General features: G+C 48.2%; 1 protein-coding gene across 2 annotated transcripts in view; it reads left to right on the forward strand.

Annotated features, from left to right (window-relative positions):
- Positions 1-17,544, forward strand: part of UROS (uroporphyrinogen III synthase) — a 64,672-nt gene that overhangs the window by 33,686 nt on the left and 13,442 nt on the right. For both annotated transcript variants that reach the window (XM_083149532.1, XM_083149531.1), the window contains one exon: positions 15,710-15,784. In XM_083149532.1, the coding sequence (XP_083005658.1) occupies positions 15,710-15,784 (75 nt within the window). The remainder of the gene's footprint in view (positions 1-15,709; positions 15,785-17,544) is intronic.

The following is a 17,544-nucleotide window of genomic DNA, read 5'->3' on the forward strand; positions in this document are numbered from 1 at the left end:
TCGACGCATGCGCAGATATGACTCTGGGAGCAGAACCCGGAAGTCCGATCATCGCAAAGGACGACTCTTACAGCAAGAGCCACTTACTTAACGTTATCTGGTAGGACTGATGTGATTGGTTAAATATGTTCTCTTCTCTGCCAAATATAGGAAATAGGAAATTTGATAAGCAAATTATGGTAGGAATTGGCATATTTATATTCTGGCACGTATTCATATTTTTTTCCTGAACTCTCATCCCCTAGTCCCTAGTACCATTTGGTAGGTGGGATTCTCTAGTTTTTAATTCCATTAAAAGCTAAGAAATCTAGTTCCGGGAACTGGAGATATCTGCAGTCATGCAAGCTGTCCTCCCACCAGAAAATTATGAATAATAAGCCCACTCCACTACACACCCCTCCTCTGCGTATTAAACATCCTCTACCACCCCGGAAGTTATGTATCAGGCCCCCTAATTCAGCCCAATGCCCCCTTCTCCCACCTCATCTCCCACCATCTGTGCAGTAAAGGGATATATAGTGGAAATTACTGATCCAGGCCCTACATGCTGAGCTGTTGATATAATACCCCCTACCACCCGCGGGACATCAAAGCTTCCCCCACCCCTACCGCTGGAGGATCGGTAGGGGCCCCAATACATTGCTATGCCCAGGGGTCTACACTGCTGTTATGTATATGTGTGTGTATATATATATATATATATATATATGTATGTATATATATATATATATATATATATATAATGTGTGTATATTATTATTATTATTATTATGATTATTATGATTATTATTTATATAAATTAAATTTGGTCTATCTATAATACTTTAACTGACCCGGCATATACTGGGTCACCTAAGTGTCCATCTCCGTGCTTTGCTCCGACCCTCTCTGGAAACCCCCTTCTGAAAATCCTGCGTTTGCCCCTGATTAGCTCACACTACGTGTTGATGTTGACGTTTTATTGGCCTTTTTTCGGTGCACTCACCTCTCATTGGCTTAGGCCTTCGCTGGATCACCCGTTCGGGGACAGCGACCCCACCCGGATGGGTGGGTAGTCAATGCTGTTGGGTGGCGTTGGATACCGCTTGTTTTGCGTTAGGCCAATTACGTTTAGAGTTGGGGTGGAGTTATAGTAGTAGCCGTTCTTTCTTGGCCACCATTAATTAATTAACCTAATTTAAATAATCAATCTAGCTTAAAATATTGCTACAAATAAATCAGTTAACAATTTCTGCCAAACCTATGCCTCCGAGTCTTTATTTCAGGTTTTATTTATATAAGATAAGAATGTATAAATATGACATGCTTAAGGTACACATAAGATGTTGGGATGTTTATGCTTGTGTCAACCTTCAATCCACTTCGACCTATTTCAGGAGTCGACTTTTAGTGATCGACCCAATGCATGTCAACTTTTGGTGTGTCGACCTAACGACCGTATACCATCTAAGTAGGACTTAGGATAGGCAGAGGCTTGCAGCAATACTCCCCATATAGGCTACCTCTGCATATCTTCATTATCGATTATTATTCATCGATTATTAAATGGTCAAATTCTAAATGCTGATGTCGTCCAGCAGTCTGTGATTAGAACAATAAGACAAGGTGTGACGGATACAGGGGGTCATTCTGGTCGGCTCGCTAAGCAGCGAGAGTTCACTGCTTAGCGAGCCTTCCAACATCGCTCCACGGTCCGCATATCCCCGCTGCTTTACGGGGCAAAATCATTAAACACTGACAGCCGGGTTCCCGACGGCCACCTGACATGTCCCCTCGTGGGGGACCCCTATAGAGGGAGAATAGAATAGGTGGCTCGTGTAGTGAGCCACCGTGCCTGCAGCGTGGCGAGGGCAGCGAGCCCGCAAGGGGCTTAGTTGCGCTCACCATGCTGTCTGGGTCCGGCCAGTCAGGATGCCGACATTGGGATAATGACTGTTGGGATCCCGACTGTCGGACCCGTATACCACACCCGGTGCGAACACGCCGGGGGCCGAATCAAATAGAATCATTCCCACAGTCCCTGCGCTGTACATGTGAAGTACCGGTGATAGCTGTCCTGCATCAGTTTTACACTTGTATAATAGAAAGTAGCACGAGAAGAAGAAAAAAGAAACAACAAAAAAAGGTGTTTTTTTTTTTGGTTTTTTTTTTCTCTTTTAAGTTGAGAATACAAAATATATATATTTGTTTTTCCATGATTGTATTTTGGTGTGATTTCTGTATCCTGCCCTTGAACTGCACACTGTATCCGCATACGGCTGAATTAATTTTTGTTTTCTAACCACCACTAACTCTTCTGCAAAGGCTGTTTTATGTTCCCTTTAAAGAGGCGCTATAAAGCTGTCAGCGCTGTGTTCTACTTCAGTCATATTATAGTTGTGTGTATGACTTAGTGTCAGGGATCACTGAGATACTAGGGCCTCTCTTTCAGTCCCCAGAGCCATTCCCGGGCTCGGAGCCAGTGCTGCTGACACTGCAGCACAGTGTAATAGACTCACCAGTCACTGCTACAAAGGCTGCGAGGGCTGGCTGCGCTCTTGGACATTTCAAACATTTTTTTGGAACGCGGGGACATTGCAGCCAAATTAGAGGTCTGATGTTCCTGCAGCAGCACTTTGTAGTTTGGGTTCTGTAGGCTTCTGTGAATTTTTTTTTTTGGAGTGCTTACAGGATGATGCCAGTAATCATCAAACACTGATACGTCTGTGGGGTTCATTTCTACAGCAAAGCCACACAGGTAATTGCTAAGGACGTTGTTATAGTCTGTGCAGGGGGTGTCGTTGCCATGCCTCTCACTGGTACTGTAGTTTGATGGGCCTACAATACAGGGCCAGGCAGAGGCTGGGTGTGGATCATAGGACATAAGGTCAATAGGTCGTCATTTATGAGGTCAACTGATAAAATGTCTACATAAATAGTTTTTTTTTTTGTTCTTGACAAGTCTCTTATAAGTAGACTTACCATACGATCCCTTTTAAACTGGGTACTGCTGAATTACTCAGGTTCTGTGGCTGGCTGATTTTCACCTGCTTTTAATTGTAACCAGCTACAGTACCTGTGTAATTGCAGAGGCACCTTGGTTCATGTGCAGTGTGACCAGTGGCGGTTTTTATCTGTGAGACTGCTCTGGCTTCAATGTGACTGGCAGAGACTTCCTATTGGAAGTCCAACCTGCCAGTCACTCAAGGCAGTCCCATTGGGAGGTGTTCCCTCCCTCCATGATGCCTCTCTGTGTGCAAATGCGGGGCAGCCCCCAAAACAGGTTCTGCGCATGATACTGCTCATGCGCCGGGCCCGGGAACCTGATTAAGCCTCCGGGGGCTGCTGCAAAGCTTGGGCCAGCGCAGGCGCAGTATGTATGAAGTTACAGGGGACCGGCGGCTGCGGCAGTTGAGGTGGGCGGGGCCCGCATTGCGGCAACCCCCCTCCTCCAAAAGGGTAAGAGCCGCCACTGAGTGTTACCATGACACATGTGCAGTATGCTGATAATCGCTGTGAAAGTATCGTCATTGTCAGTGGCGCAACTAGATATGCGTAGGTCCCATAGCAACATTTTGTAAGGGCCCCGAAATTACAGTAATTGTGATAAGTGTAAATAGCACATATAACTTACAAAGAAAAGATGGGCCCCCTGCAGCTCTGGGCCCCATAGCAGCTGCACCTCTTGCACCTATAATAGTTACGCCCTTGGTCATTGTGTACAAACATTAACTAGGCCCTAACTGCATAGTGACGCTACTGTTGTGTGGTATGTTGAAATATGTGACACAGTCTACTTCATACTTGCCTATCCTGCCGGTACCCCACTTTCCCCGGAGTCCATTTGGGGGTACATCTGGGCCTGCAACTGTGATCCTGTATGCAGTTACAATGTTTCCAACATCCTGAGTGTAAGCTGCACCACCTTAGAGTACTTATCTGATCTGCGATGGATGCCGCTCCTTTATACACAGCCGCTGCGATTTGCAAATCTGTCAGCAGTCGCCTCGGTACAAATATAGAGGCAGCGGAATTTCCATATTTTGTCACAGTCGCTACATATACAGCCTCAGCTGGGATTGCATTAGTACATTGTAGACACTAAATCTTATTAGGTACAGATAAATGATGCGTACACAACGTACAAGCTTCTAGGGATTTTCGCTCACCTGTAGTAACAAACATTCAATTCCCTGAACTTTTGTATTGCCCAAACTGCTTTACATTTATATGTGCTAATAGCGTACAGAAAAGCTAAGAGCGCTCAGCATTTCAGGGTAGTACGGACGGTGTAATGGTTAGCATCACTGCCTCACAGCGCTGAGGTCATGGGTTCCATTCCCACCAGTGGTGCAGAGTTTGATATTCTCCCTGTACTTGCGTGGGTTTCCTCCAGGTGCTCCGGTTTCCTCTCACATTCCAAAAATATACTGGTAGGTTAATTGGCTCCCAACAAAATTAACCATAGAATGAATGTGTGTGCATGTTCATGTGGTAGGAAATATAGATTGTAAGCTCCACTGGGGCATGGACTATGTGTGCGCTATATAAATAACTGATAATAATAATAATAATAGTAATTATTTAGTTTTGAAACTGCTTTGAAGGATTCTAGAGTGGAGGCCACTTATATTGTGTGAGACATTGAGTTCCAGAGTCTAAAAGCTGTACCTGCAAGTGGGGAATTGTAGGTGCTCCTAATAGTCCTTCAGACCAAAGTAAGGGATTCAGGAAGCACAGTGGTGAAAGTTCATATCAGGTGCCCAGAGGTGAAACAGACAGTAGTGCATAGGCGTGCGCACGGGGGGTGCCGGGGGTGCACAGGCACCTCCTAATGACTGCCCCCCCCGCGCGCGCGCTTGCACTTAGTGCTGTTTCTACCGGCGCACTGATTGCATGGGGCACCCGCCTGCTCCTTACTAAAGGCCTTTGATCTGAGCCAAGCTGCCTGCAGAGCGAGTTTGCGCGGCGATGCAGCGCTGCCTCCCACACCTCGGCCCGCACACACACTTTCTTCCTGTGCGGCGCACAGTTTTGGACCCTACCACGCAGTTGTTGCTGCAGTGCCAGTGCAGTTTCACCACACAGACGGCCCCTACAAAGATCAGCAACAGACCGAGGCAGAGCCCAGGCAAGAACTTGCATGCTAAATGTATGTATGTATATATATATATATATATATATATATATATATATATATATATACACACACGTATGAACTTCAGAACTTCTAGTTTCCAGCAGCACTCCCACGGACTTGCACAATATATCACTCGGTCACAGAGCTTAACGCTGGTGCAAGTCCGTAGGAGTGCTGCTGGAAACTAGAAGTCTACATTGCTAATTACTGAGCACCCCGGCAGTTACTTTCCTGATCCAGTGAGTGCTGCCCTGTCAAGTATCTCTCTCTCTGCCTCTCTCTCTGTCTTCCTCTGTCTCTCTGTCTGTCTCTCTGTCTGTCTGTCTCTCTATCACTCTGTCTCTCTCTCACTCTGTCTGTATCTCTCTCACTCTGTCTGTCTCGTTCTCTGACTGTCTCTCTCTCTCTCTCTAGATATCTGTTATGTTTTTTGGGGGGTTTTATTATTATGTTTTTTTTTTGAGGGGGGCGGGATTTTCATCCACCCATTTTAAGACAGGAGAGGCCTCAACTACTGCAGTAAAGAAAAACAATATTAGTAATGTGTATCATGTGTATCATATATATATATATATATATATATATATATATATATATATATACATATATTACTGTGTATGTGTGTATATGTTTTGATTTGTTGCTTTGTTAGCTGTCCTGAGGAAGGGGCGAAATGCTCCGAAACTTGTCGACACTGTTATGCTGACCTGTTCTCACTAATTCATGTTTTGAATACATTTGCCCACGTTTTTGTTTGAGAGTGCCGCCTCCTGTCTTTCTTTACTTGGAGAAACCTGCTTTTTCATTTAACTGAAGATACGCTGCTATACTTATACTGTGGAAGGCACCTCCACTCAGTGACCCCCGCTGTTCCAAGTGCCAGTCCTCTGTCTACCTGTATATATATATATATTACTGTGTATCTGTATATATATATATATATATATATATATATATATATATCTCTTATATATTTAGCCAGATCCGTCACTCAAAGCAGTGTGGCAAACGGTGGGCGGGGTTACACGGGTGATTGACAGGCCCGTCCACCGTCAGCCACACTGCAAAACCTGGCCACTTCCGTAATACACACCACCCCCCTTGGCCTCTGTTCTCCACACAATCCGCCCCCTCCTCGGCCACCAACCCCGCCCCACGGCTACACACCGCGCCCCCCCCCCCCCCCCCCCCCACCACACACACACACACACACACATCATCCGGCCGGCACACAACCTCACACACTACCCCAGGGTTGCATACCCTGTACCTATTGTACCGGTTTTCTAGCCTTCAGGCTTCAGCTGCAGCGTGTCGCCTCCTTCCATTTCCTGCACTTCTCTGTCTCAGCCGAGGAGGCTAGGGGGACTCTTGGAGTTGTAGTTTCAGACTGCCGGCTATTCCCCAGGGAGCCTGAAGGGGAGCCGCCGAACCAGACTACAACTCCCAAGGTGCACCAAGGGAGGACACGGTCTCCTCCTGCTCGGGGATAGACGGGAGAAGAACTTCACTTATGCATGCTGTTTGTCAGTCAGAGACCTGATCGATGCGCAGCGCAGCAGGAGAGGACCAGCGGGGCAGGTAAATTATTATGTTCAACTCACACACGGTGGGTATTGAAACTATCGGCAAGACCACGCCCCTTTTCCCGAAGCCACGCCCCTCCCTGATTTTTTTTTTTTTTTTTTTTTTTTTTTTGGTACCGAATTCTGACCCTCACATGTTGGAGGGTATGGGGTTGCCGACCCTCCCGCATTTAGCGGGAGTATCCCGCTTTTTGATCCCTTCTCCCGGTCTCCCGGGAATCTATGGGATCCTCCCGGCTTTTAGGCTGCCTGTCAAAAAAAAAAAACCCCAGTGACTGCGCATGCGCAAGTTACAAAGCGCAGGGGCTGACGGTGACCTCGCGGCTTTCCTATTACATGCCGGCTGGGGTTCTGTACTACCGGACGTGGTCAGGTCACCGTCATAGCCCTGGCAGCGGCAGCACAGTGACAGCATGGGGCAGGTGGGCAGCAGGGTGCAGGTGGGCAGCAGCACGGGGACGCAGGTGGGAGAGACCTGCTCTCCACACAGCGCCGGTCCCCGCCAGCAGCAGCACGGGGGCGCAGGTGGGAGAGACCTGCTCTCCGCACAGCGCCGGTCCCCGCCAGCAGCAGCACGTGGGCGCAGGTGGGAGAGACCTGCTCTCCGCACAGCGCCGGTCCCCGCCAGCAGCAGCAGCAGCACGGAGGCGCAGGTGGGAGAGACCTGCTCTCCGCACAGCGCCAGTCCCCGCCAGCACCAGCAGCACGGGGGCGCAGGTGGGAGAGACCTGCTCTCCGCACAGCGCCAGTCCCCGCCAGCACCAGCAGCACGGGGGCGCAGGTGGGAGAGACCTGCTCTCCTCTCCGCACAGCGCCGGTCCCCCCCAACAGCAGCAGCACGAAGGCTCCCATGTGCTGGCCACCCTAACCTGCGCTCTCACTGCTGCCAGGGAGAGGAGGGAGCAGCACCAGCACATAAGGAGGACGCTGTAACAGCACAGCACAGCAACGGGGGCCTTATACACAGCCCTCACCCAGCTCCAGCACATAACCGCCCCCCAAACAACACTTCCACCCCTCAGCAAGCACCACTCCCCCTCTCAGCACAAACACCGCCATACCCCCCGCCCCACCGAAGCACAGCACGCCCACACCCGCACCCCCTTCACCACTAAGCCTGCATCTCCCTCGGCCCGTCCTCACCACCCCTTCCAGCACTACACGCCCTGATACTAGCTGCCCCCCCCCCCCCCTGCCCTCACTGTCGGAGATCCCGTCCCCCACACCCGCCAGCATCACTCACACGCACAGCCTTGCCGTGCGCCCGCCGCTGGCACCTTCTTTACCCAGCCAGCCAACCAGTGCCTTCGCTCTGTCGGAGGAGCCGTCCCCCCACACCCGCCCGCATCTGTCACAGACACACAGCTCATTGCCGTGCGCACGCCACAAGACCCGCCCCTGCCCACCCACTGCCGTCTCCACATACCCGGCAAATCAAGACATTGCCATGCGCCAGCCGCTGCCCCTACACTGCCATGCTCCAAAAGAAGACCCGTCTCCCAACACCCACCAGGATCTACAGAGCCGCACACTACATTGCCGTGCGCCCGCCACTGCCACCTTAATTACACCGCAAGCCGCCCATAGATGACGCAGAGCAGCACTCTCCCGGACCCACGGACTGCTGCTAACCACCACTGCACAAGACTGTAAGTACTATGCCATCCACCCCATACCACTACACCACCATGGGGTAGTGGGTGCCATAATATGTGTGCTAAAGTAGTAAAACAGCAGCTACCCCTTAAACATTACCGTGCTGCATTTACTACTTTAGCAGACGTATGGCACCCACCACCCCATACCACTACACTACCAACGCCTCTCTATCTATGGGGTGCCGGTCAGCCCCACCCTCCATAACCTGATCACGCTGCACTCTCACTAACCATGTACTACTTGGGTAGGCTTATGGCACCCAGCACCCCATTCCACTACACCACCAACGCCTTTTCTAACACAACCTCCCTTAAACATTTCATCGCACACTATATTGTGTGCGTTTTGCCACACACACACACACACTTATGCCTCCAATACTCACAACTACTCACACACCCCTCCATGCCTCCTATATTCACAACTATACACACACCCATCCGTGCCAACAATACTCAAAACTACACACACACACACACACATATCAATACACATGCACCTCACACTACTTCAACTAACACATCCCCACATCTATTTACACTCTCTACCCCGTGCTGCCACCAATCTTCACTCTCCAACATCATATGTAAGTACCACCCAGCAGCCCATACCACTACACATCCCCACATCTATTTACACTCTGTAAGCCGTGCTGCCACCAATCTTCACTCTCCAACACCATATGTAAGTACCACCCAGCAGCCCATACCACTACACATCCCCACATCTATTTACACTCTCTACGCCGTGCTGCCACCAATCTTCACTCTCCAACACACTCACAACTACACACATACACACCCCCATCAATGCCTCCAATACTCCCAACTACACACACACCCATTCATGCCTCCAATACTCACAACTACACACACCCATCAATGCCTCCAATACTCACAACTACACACACACCCATTCATGCCTCCAATACTCACAACTAAACACACACACACCCATTCCCATACATGTCTCCAATACTACCAACTCACTCACCCACTCACCCACACACACACACCCACCCATCAATGCCTCCAATACTCCCAACTACACACACCCATTCATGGCTCCAATACTCCCAACTACACACACACCCATAACCATACATGCCTCCAAAACTACCAACTACATACACACACACACACATATCTATGCCTCTAATACTCCCACCTACATAACACAGCCTTCACACTACCTACCCTATATCTCTATTAACTCCAGCACCCTACACCACTCACTAAACCTCACATTTTACACTCACATCTGCAATACGCATGCACCTCGCACTACTGCACCTAACACATCCCCACATCTATTTACACTCTCCACAACCTGCTGCCACCAAACTTCACTGTCCAACACCATATGTAAGTACCACCCACCACCCCATACCACTACACCACCAACGCCTTTTCAAACACAGCTCTGCTCCCTTAAACATTTCATTGCACACTATTTAGTGTGCGTTTAGCCACACACTCACTTATGCCTCCAATACTCACAACTACACACACACATCCATGCCTCCAATACACACACCCATCCATGTCTCCAATGCTCACAACTATACACACACACACACAGCCATGCCTCAAATACAAACAAATACACACACACACACACCCCCATCCATCCATGCCTCAAAAATACACACACCCATCCATGCCTCCATTACTCACAACTACTCACACACCCCTCCGTGCCTCCTATACTCACAACTACACACACACACACATCCGTACCTTATATGCACTTTCATTAAAAAACATTTATGCTCTCAAATGCACTGTAAGCACATTATTCAGCAAATTACACTACATTTCACACTCACATATATTCCTACTTCTAATGGGGCAAAGCCCCTCACGACGGTGTGAAGAGCGCCCGGAGGGCGCGATGAATCACCTAGTATATATATATATAACCCCAAATGGCAGCACTCCAGTGCAAATAACAAGACCAAGCACAGTGCTGTACCAGCAACATTTCAGTGCTGTAATGTGCTTTTGTCAAGCATCTGTACTGTATATTGTGGGACTTCTGTGTATGTTTTATAACAGATTTGCTGGACACTCTACCTTTTTGGGCGCATATAAATAATACTGGCATGTACTTAGTATATTTTTTTATTTTATTGGTGTATTTTATGGTCATTTTTGTTGGTTTGGTTGATTTTTTTTTAAATCATGCTGGCCACACATTCTAATCCTACAATAGTGTATATATGGCTGTCAGAATACAATGCTGGTATCCCAATAGAGGGAATCCTGACAGCTGTCAGGTAGGTATACTGTACTTATCCTCCCCCCTTACCCTCCCTCACTTCCTGCTGCCTAGCCCTGCCCTAGTAGCCTAATCCTATCTGTCCCCACTACTCTAATCCCCATGCCCCAGCACCTAAACATATCCACACTGCAGACTAACCCTAACCCCACCTTCTAAGTAACTAACCCGAAACCACTGTTCCCGCGGTCTTACCCTAACCTTCCCCTCCCCACAGCCTACCTCTAAGTTCCCCCATTGAGCCTAACCTCCCCACCCCCCTTCCCCGACCTAATGCTAGCGGTCCCTGTGTGGTGTAATGTGCATTATGGTGTGTGGTGTAATGGGAATTACAGTGTGTGGCATAATGTGTAATGGGCATTACTGTATGTGGCATTATGTGTAATAGGCTTTTACAGTGAACATTTTTTGCAGCGCTTTCACCGCGCACTGTGGCTGTTTCTAGTATGTGCGTGGAGGGGAATTATTCATTCTGAAGCCCAAATACATAAATAAGTCACCTTCTATTTAGTTTGCATTGACGCCCAGTAGGCGGTGATGGACATGCCCCTCCAATGGTGCACCCCCTAAGAAAATGGGCTGCGCACGCCTATGCAGTAGTGCCTAGGCTCATCCACCCCCCTTCTATCGCAATAGCCCTCAGTTTCTTCCCACGAGCACCCCTTCTGTCCCTCCAGTACCTTTCTGTCCCTGCAGCCAGCCCCCTTCTGTTCATCTGCCTCTCTTCTATCGCAATAGCCCTCAGTTTCTTCCCAGCGAGCACCCCTTCTGTCTCTCCAGTACCCTTCTTTTTTTCTGTACCTTTCTGTTCCTCCAGCCACCCCCCCTTCTGTCCATCTGCCTCCATTTGGTCTCTCCAGCCAACCTCCCTTCTGTCTCGACAGCCAGCCTCTCCCTTCTGTCTCTCCAGCCAGCCTCCCTTCTGTCTTTTCCAGCCAGTCCCCCTTCTGGCTCTTTCATCAGCCTCCTTTTTGTCTCTCTAGCCATCCCACCTTTGTGTCTCTCTCTAGCCATCCCACCCTTGTGTCTCTCTAGCCATCCCACCCTTGTGTCTCTCTAGCCATCCCACCCTTGTGTCTCTCTAGCCATCCCACCCTTGTGTCTCTCTAGCCATCCCACCCTTGTGTCTCTCTAGCCATCCCACCCTTGTGTCTCTCTAGCCACCCCACCCTTGTGTCTCTCTAGCCATCCCACCCTTGTGTCTCTCTAGCCACCCCACCCTTGTGTCTCTCTAGCCATCCCACCCTTGTGTCTCTCCAGCCACCCCCCCTTGTGTCTCTTAAGCCACCCCATTGTGTCTCTCCAGCCACCCCCTACTTGTGTCTCTCAAGCCATTCCGGCCTTGTATATCGATTGAATCATCCCTTTTGACTTGGTAAATTGAATGCAAGATATTTATTTAATCTACTGTAGACAGATTGTACTTTTTTGTCACAAGTGTATCTTATTCCACCTCTGTATCACCTTAATTGGGAAGTGTAAATATATGTCGCTAATGCACGCCTTTCTAATTAATGTTTAATATGATCATGTCAGTAGAAGGGGTTTTTTTTTCCACTCAACGGCATTTTAAATTACCTTCATCAACAGACTATTGGTGTTATTTTTCTCTTAAATGTTCTTTAATTGTTTGGTAATTAGAACATTCTAAATATTTAAACAGAAGCAGATGCCAGTCTCCCATGTGGCTGATAAGCTCCTTTTCCCATCTGTATCATGAGGAACGTGTGATGTGGCACTTCATTCTGCTAAACTGATGACATATTACAATTGTATACTGTTAAGCCCCATACACACTAAGCGATATTACAAGCAATATCCCTAAATTTGGTCCTTCTGAGTGACAATGTTTGTAATATCACTAATACCCCTTTCACACTTGCAAGAATATCCCGGGTTTTTGAGCATCCCGTGTTGATCCCGGAATCTACCCAGGTCAGGACCTGGGTAGAAATCCCGGAATGCTCATCCTGGGATATTCTTTGTAGACCCTTTCACACTGCGCTAAATCCCGGGTTGATGCGCGTTCATGTGCATCAAACCCGGGATATTTTTGCGAGTGTGAAAGGGGTATTAGTGTGCTTGCTCAATATTGTTAACGATGCACACTCCTGCACGGACTCCCAGGCTCCTCCTCTTCCTTCCTGCACCCGGAAGGGGAAGCACTACTGTTAGGGAAGAGGAGGTATCTGGGTCCAGGCAGCACAGCAGGATGTTGCGCAGACAGATTTTTTTATATATCCCAGCCATAGTAAACATCCTGGCCCAGCTCCGCTCCCTCTTAAAAGCAGGAGGCTAGAAGACCACTGTGCAAGGTTAACAGCGCCACCTAGAACCATCTGGTGTTATGATTATAACACTAATGCATGACGTGGGTCATTAACATTTAATAAATACACTTGTGGCCCTTAACTAGTCCCACAATTCAAATGATCACTTATACAGTTATGCCCCCCCCCCCCCCCCCCCAACCTGTCATTTTAATAGGAGTATTTATTAAATGTAAATACTTATTCTATCAAAAAATTATTTCTTTACATTTAAGACCTAGCAATACTCCCCAAACTCACTTAATTTTCGCTCAATAACCAAGTCACCCGGCATTCAATTAAAGTCTCATCACCAAACAGCCACTGCTGACGCAGGACGCATCCAACATGATTTTTTCGCTGGACAAAGAAACTTTCATCCACCTCAACTATATTGCCGGGTCCACCAATCAGATGTTGGGGCTGGGACATCAAATCAAGGGTGCACGCCTCCCGCATCAAATTATTATACAAAACGGTGGTTTTGTTTGACAACTTTAGGTGTCGCTCACAAAAAGAAATACTTGTAAGCTCCTCCGCCCATGAAAAAATAAAACGAAGAAGGGTAAGAAATGGGATGCAAAAGCCGTGAAATGTGCTGCACGGAGACTGACCTTCTTTCGGCATGTTTTAATGTGGCAGCGCCACATACACTCCTTTATGCTCAAACGCATTGGTGACCAGTAAGACAGGTTTGTGTCTGTGGCAGCAAATGGTGCTGTTGAAAAAATGCCACTGACTCCTCCTCTGTCTGCGGCAGGTTAAATATCGTCAGTGGTACAGCAGCCATTCCAAATTAACAAGGATCTTCAGATATAATACAGCCGCAGTCACTTCACCTTCACCTCTGACTGACTACGGTAACTGCGTAACGCTGACTGACTACGCTAAGCTCCACGGGAACAATACGCTGATTCTGGCAGGGACGCTGACTATGCTGGCCGCGGGAACACTACGCTGAATCTGACAGGGATGCTAACTACGCTGGCTGCGGTAACACTACGCTGAATATGACAGGGATGCTAACTACGCTGGCTGCAGGAACACTACGCTGATTCTGGCAGGGACGCTGACTACGCTGGCCGCGGGAACACTACGCTGAATCTGACAGGGATGCTAACTACGCTGGCCGCGGGAACACTACGCTGAATCTGACAGGGATGCTAACTACGCTGGCCGCGGGAACACTACGCTGAATCTGACAGGGATGCTAACTACGCTGGCCGCGGGAACACTACGCTGAATCTGACAGGGATGTGACTACGCTGGCCGCGGGAACATTACGATGAATCTGACAGGGATGCTAACTACGCTGGCTGCGGGAACACTACGCTGAATCTGACAGGGATGTGACTACGCTGGCCGCGGGAACATTACGCTGATTCTAACAGGGACGCTGACTACGCTGGCCGCAGGAACATTACGCTGATTCTAACAGGGGCGCTGACTACGCTGGCCGTGAGAACACTATGCTGAATCTGACAGGGGCGCTGACTACGCTGGCCGCAGGAACACTACGCTGATTCTGACAGGGACGCTACACTAACTACGTAACGGGCGCCGTGCTTTTACACAAGTACCCTTTAGAATTATAAAAAAGGCTGACACTCTGTATTCTTTGTCTTGAACCAGTAAAGTTATAGACTGGCACCCCAACTGTATGAAGGAGATAACATGAAGCAACTCTCAGAACATAGGAATGTCTTGGTACCGAAAGACCAAAAGAGGAGGGGGTGGGAGGGGGGGCAGGACGGGTGAAATAAAGATTCATTCTTTCTCATGTATTGCTTATCTAAATATGACGTATGGAAACTGTATATGCATGTATCTTTTGGGTTATAAATCTCTAGGCAAATAAACGAGACCAGATGTGCATTGGACTCACAACCTGTGTGTCATTCATCTTCATTCATCTCCCTATCTATTGGTATAGTTATTGCAGATCTATGAAGGACCTTTATTAAAAGTGAAGTTTATCTTCCACACAAATGTGAAACAATCCTTTCATGATGAGTTTCAAGCAGATCCCATTGTTTAAGACAGCGGTTCCCAACTTATTTTCTCTCCCCTACCCCTTGATTAGGCTTCTCATTTATGAGTACCCTCAATTTGAATATCCACAGTACTTAGAAGTAAGTATAGTGGAAGTGAGGGGTATTCATGTCCTTATATTAAGGAGTAGTGGAGGAGCAGTATACGGTCAGAAATTGGTCCCTCTGTGTCTGGCCGCTGGCTGCGTACTGTCTCTGGGGTTCCCGCTAACACCTGTGGGATTATTGCAGCTGATTCCTCCACCCGTGTCAGTGTGGGCCAGATGAACGCACATGTCTGAGGGCAGCGCAGGTAGCACCCAGTGTACTGCCGGTCGGGTAAAATCACGAGACACTGGCGACGCTGCGGACCGAACCGGAAGTGACGCAACGCGGTTCATCTCCATGGCATCTGGAGACTACTTCTTCTGCCATTACCAATAATATTTTCAAGTGACCCCAACAGGTCTGCAGAGTACCCCCTGGGATACAAGTACCCCAGGTTGGGAACCTCTGGTTTAACATATGGGTTCCGAATACAATTTAGAAATACAGTTATGCAAATAATTCATTGCCTGCCTTTTGCTTGTCTGTGTTATGCCATAGAACGGTGATTTCTGTACATATGGTAATTCCGTTCCCCCTTTTTAAAATCAGCGCAGTAAACTGTTTCTGCTGCTCTTGCTATTGGCTGACATTACATGTAGCGGTTGTTGTGTTTTGCAGTTGATGGCCTTGGACTGTGCTCTGAAGGTGAAGCATCTGGTAGCGCAGACAAGCTGGCTGACCTCATTTGCTCAAGTACGTGCTTATGCTGCATCCATTATGTTCCAGTAATAACATTGTTCTCTACCTTGTACATAGAAAGTGGTGAGCAGAGAATCTGTCAGTTACAGCAGTGCCCTTGCTCCATCCTCTCCGCTTCAACATCTACTTATTCAGAGCATGCTGGGAGTTGTAGTTCAGTCAAATCTGGGAACCCCCCCCCCATCCCAGAATATGATCAGAGAAGACTTAATGCATTCTAGTGCTGAGATTCAGGGCTTACTGTCTCTCTGCACTCATTGCTGGGGAGAGATGAGCTGCTCCTGCGACTGTGGTCAGGGCCACCGACAGGGGGGTGCTGTGGGTACAGCTGTCCCGAAACCCAGCCTCTAGTAGGGCCCAGGCAGCTAATTTTTCCCACCGCAACCCCCCGACAGCTTCCTCTGTGCTGCCTGCGCTGCGCGCTGTGCACTGAACGAATCACAGGCTTCTTCAGTGCAGGACGCCGGCAGCCAGTTAAAATGCTGAACTGGCTTTGAGCCAGTCAGAGCTAGTGTACCATTAGCCAATCAGAGCGGCTGCCCGGTACATGAGCTCTGATTGTCTCACCAGCCGGTGCTGCATTTTAATTGGCCGCCAGCGTCCTGCATTGAAGAAGAGTGTGCTTCGGGACTTGCAGGGGATGAGGAGTCAGGCGGTAAGTGAAGGGAGATGGGGGGGGGCCCAGACTGGAAATCAGTCCTGGGCCCGAAAATTCCTAGTGGCAGCCCTGACTGTGGTGATATGCAAAGTACAGATCAATAACACACATTGTATGTCATACTAAACTGTGCATACACACTGAGCAATTTTTGCCTGTCCAAACAATTTTGCCAGGGGTGGCCAGCTTTCCATAGCAGGATGCTATAAAAAGCCGTCCACCGCACTGCTCATCTGCGGGTGGATCTGCGCTAGGGCTGTTGAGCCTGACTAGACGTTGGACCTGAGAGGGTTAACATTCACCCATGCCACCAGAGGACACCAAAGCGCAAATGCATGTGGCTGGCAAGATTTTCTAGCAACTTTTTATCAACATTAAATAAATGGGCATCTAAAGGGGGAGGACTTAATATATTGTTATTTTATTGCGTTACCTTTTATTGACATATCATCTATATAAAAGTTTTCCTTGTTTTGACTTCCAGTATTAATCTTGTCCTCCTGTTGGTGCCGATTGAAATGAGTGATTTAATTTGCCAGCAGATCCTGTTACATTTAACACTACGAGGAAGTCCTGCGACTTCCAGCTCTCTTCCCGGGAAACTGATATCGATTTGTTTGGTCTGTCTTCAAAATGAAATCAAAGATCTGAAACTGTGGCGTTCAAAGAAATTCTACTTGCACATTATATATTGTCAAAAGAGTGAGATGAATGGTTCCTGTGTACGTCTCACCCAGGAATTGATTTTTCTAACTGGCGTTTTCCCCTTGTCACTTGTTGCAGCGTCAGGAAACCTGAAGCCTGTGAATATAATAATGTCTGCTGGCAGACAGAACCGGGGACACACTGAGAGATCAGCAGCATAATACACATTTCAAGCTGATCTTTGAAACTTAGAAGTGCACAGGGGACTGTCAGGTAGTGTGTCGCTGGCGATCGCCAGTTCAGCACCACCAGAGCTAGATTAAGGCTATGGGTGGCCCGGGGTACTAAAAAAAAAGGGGGGGGAGCACTAAGGTATAAAATTAAATATGTTTGGGTGTGTGAAACACAATCAAAAGGGTTCCTTATCTTGTCACTATAACATAAAGAAAAA

The sequence above is a fragment of the Crinia signifera genome, chromosome 6, assembly GCF_055691185.1.
Source record: "Crinia signifera chromosome 6, ASM5569118v1, whole genome shotgun sequence".
In the NCBI taxonomy this organism is placed as follows: domain Eukaryota; kingdom Metazoa; phylum Chordata; class Amphibia; order Anura; family Myobatrachidae; genus Crinia; species Crinia signifera.